General features: G+C 55.6%; 1 protein-coding gene across 1 annotated transcript in view; it reads right to left on the bottom strand.

Moving 5' to 3' along the window:
* Positions 1-2,692, bottom strand: part of EFCC1 (EF-hand and coiled-coil domain containing 1) — a 26,873-nt gene that overhangs the window by 7,506 nt on the left and 16,675 nt on the right. The window contains exon 3 of the mRNA XM_010862532.1: positions 5-100. Within this exon, the coding sequence (XP_010860834.1) occupies positions 5-100 (96 nt within the window). The remainder of the gene's footprint in view (positions 1-4; positions 101-2,692) is intronic.

The raw sequence follows: 2,692 nt of genomic DNA, 5'->3' as shown, positions 1-2,692 counted from the left end.
TCCCCCCCCTGCCACTTCTCGCGGTCGTCCTCCTCATCAGAGGCGGCCTGGCCCTCGACCGAGCGGAACAGCTGCTCATCCAGCCCTGGAGAAGCACGGGCTGTGGACAGGGACAGAGGCAGGGGAGGAGCCCCTCTTTGGGGGCCGCCCCCGACTCCCCTTGGGAGCCCTCCCACCTCGGCTCCGCCTAGGCTTAGGGTGGACGTGTGAGTCCAACCCAGCAGTCAGAGCGCAGCCGCCTGGCCGCGTGACGGGTGCAGGCAGGGCTGGGGACCCCGCGGGGGCCGGGGCCGGTCGGGCCAAGCCCTGACTCAGACTTCCAGGGAGGAGGGACGCCCCTGCTCCTCCCGCCAGGGCCTGCAGGGGGTGGGTCTGGCTGCTGGGGGTGAGGGCCGCGCCTTCCGCACAGTGAGCCCCGCAGAGGCTGGTGGGCGAGGCCGGTGGGCGAGGCTGGGGGAAAGGGGCTCTGCTGACGTGGGGCTGTGCCGGAAGCCTGCTGGGGCTTGTAGTGAGTTAGCTGAACCAGAACGTTCCCGTGAACTAGAGCGGTCCAGGCCGAATGCACAATGTCCTGATGGGCACGGCCCCCGGCCCCAGAGGACCGTGCACTCAGGGGTGGGCCCGGGCACCTGTGTCTTACGAGGCTCCCGGGTGATCCTGACGGACGGGCAGGTTTGGGCACCCCTGGCCTCGGGTGTCCTGATTTTGGACACCCAGCTGGGTGGCTGCAGGGCCCCTCTGTTTGTTCTCAATAAAAAGTGTTCTAGACCCAGTAGAATCAGAATTGAGGTGACTGGTCAATACTTTTGTGATCATGTTATGGTGTTTCCAGGATTGACAATTTGATTTTCTTCCTGGGAATTTCTTGCTGCTGGGGTCTGTGTGTGTGTGTCTGTGTGTGGTGTGTGTCTGTGTGGTGTGTCTCTCTGTGTGTGTGTGTCTGTGTGTGTGTGGTGTGTGGTGTGTGTCTGTGTGTGTGTCTGTGTGTGTGTGTCTGTGGTGTGTGTGTGTCTCTGTGTGACTCTGTGTGTGTGTGTGGTGTCTGTGTGTGTGTGTGTCTGTGTGTGTGTGTCTCTGTGTGTGTGGTGTGTGGTGTGTCTCTGTGTGTGTGTGTGTCTCTGTGTGTGTGGCTGTGTGGTGTGTGTCTGTGTGTGTGTCTCTGTGTGTGTGTGTGTCTGTGTGGTGTGTGTCTGTGTGTGTGTCTGTGTGTGTGTCTGTGTGTGTGTGGTGTGTGGTGTGTGTCTGTGTGGTGTGTCTCTGTGTGTGTGTGTCTGTGTGTGTGTGGTGTGTGGTGTGTGTCTGTGTGTGTCTGTGTGGTGTGTGTCTCTGTGTGTATGTGTGTATCTCTGTGTGTGTGTCTGTGTGTGTGTCTCTGTGTGTGTGTCTGTGGTGTGTGTGTGTCTCTATGTGACTCTGTGTGTGTGTGTGGTGTCTGTGTGTGTGTGTCTGTGGTGTGTGTGTGTCTCTGTGTGACTCTGTGTGTGTGTGTGGTGTCTGTGTGTGTGTGTGTCTGTGTGTGTGTCTCTCTGTGTGTGGTGTGTGGTGTGTCTCTGTGTGTGTGTGTGTCTCCGTGTGTGTGTCTGTGTGTGTGTGTCTGTGTGTGTGTGGTGTGTGGTGTGTCTCTGTGTGTGTGTGTGTCTCTGTGTGTGTGTGTGTGGTGTGTGTGTGTGTGTGTGTCTCTGTCTGTCTGTGTGTGTCTGTGTGTGTGTGTGTCTGTGTGTGTGTGGTGTGTGGTGTGTCTCTGTGTGGTGTGTCTCTGTGTGTGTGTGTCTGTGTGTGTGTGGTGTGTGGTGTGTGTCTGTGTGTGTGTCTGTGTGGTGTGTGTCTCTGTGTGTGTGTGTATCTCTGTGTGTGTGTCTGTGTGTGTGTCTGTGTGTGTGTGTCTGTGGTGTGTGTGTGTCTCTGTGTGACTCTGTGTGTGTGTGTGGTGTCTGTGTGTGTGTGTGTCTGTGTGTGTGTCTCTCTGTGTGTGGTGTGTGGTGTGTCTCTGTGTGTGTGTGTGTCTCCGTGTGTGTGTCTGTGTGTGTGTGTCTGTGTGTGTGTGGTGTGTGGTGTGTCTCTGTGTGTGTGTGTGTCTCTGTGTGTGTGTGTGTGGTGTGTGTGTGTGTGTCTGTGTGTGTCTGTGTGGTGTGTGTCTGTGTGTGTGTGTGTGTATCTCTGTGTGTGTGTGTCTCTGTGTGTGTGTCTCTGTGTGGTGTGTGTCTCTGTGTGGTGTGTGTCTCTGTGTGTGTGTGTATCTCTGTGTGTGTGTCTGTGTGGTGTGTGTCTCTGTGTGTGTATCTCTGTGTGTGTGTCTGTGTGTGTGTGTGTCTGTGTGTGTGTGTGTCTGTGTGGTGTGTGTCTGTGTGTGTGTGTGTATCTCTGTGTGTGTGTCTGTGTGTGTGTGTCTGTGGTGTGTGTGTGTGTGTGTCTTTGTGGTGTGTGTGTGTATGTGTGTGTGTGTGTGGTGTATATGTGTCCGTGTCTGTGTGTCTGTGGTGTGTGTGTGTGTGTCTGTGTGGTGTGTCTGTGTGGTGTGTGTGTGTCTCTGTGTGTGTGGGTGTGTCTGTGTGGTGTGTGTGTGTCTGTGTGTGTGGTGTGTCTGTGTGTGGTGTGTCTGTGTGTGTGTGGTGTGTGTGTGTCTCCGTGTGACTCTGTGTGTGTGTGTGTTTGTGAGTGTGTTTGTGTGTGTGTGTGTTTGTGTGTGTGTCCT

This window comes from Bison bison, unplaced genomic scaffold (assembly GCF_000754665.1).
Source record: "Bison bison bison isolate TAMUID 2011002044 unplaced genomic scaffold, Bison_UMD1.0 scf7180017864482, whole genome shotgun sequence".
NCBI classification, from domain to species: Eukaryota; Metazoa; Chordata; class Mammalia; order Artiodactyla; family Bovidae; genus Bison; species Bison bison.
The sequence above is the reverse complement of the archived record's forward strand: the minus strand, read 5'-3'. Positions and strand labels throughout refer to the sequence as shown.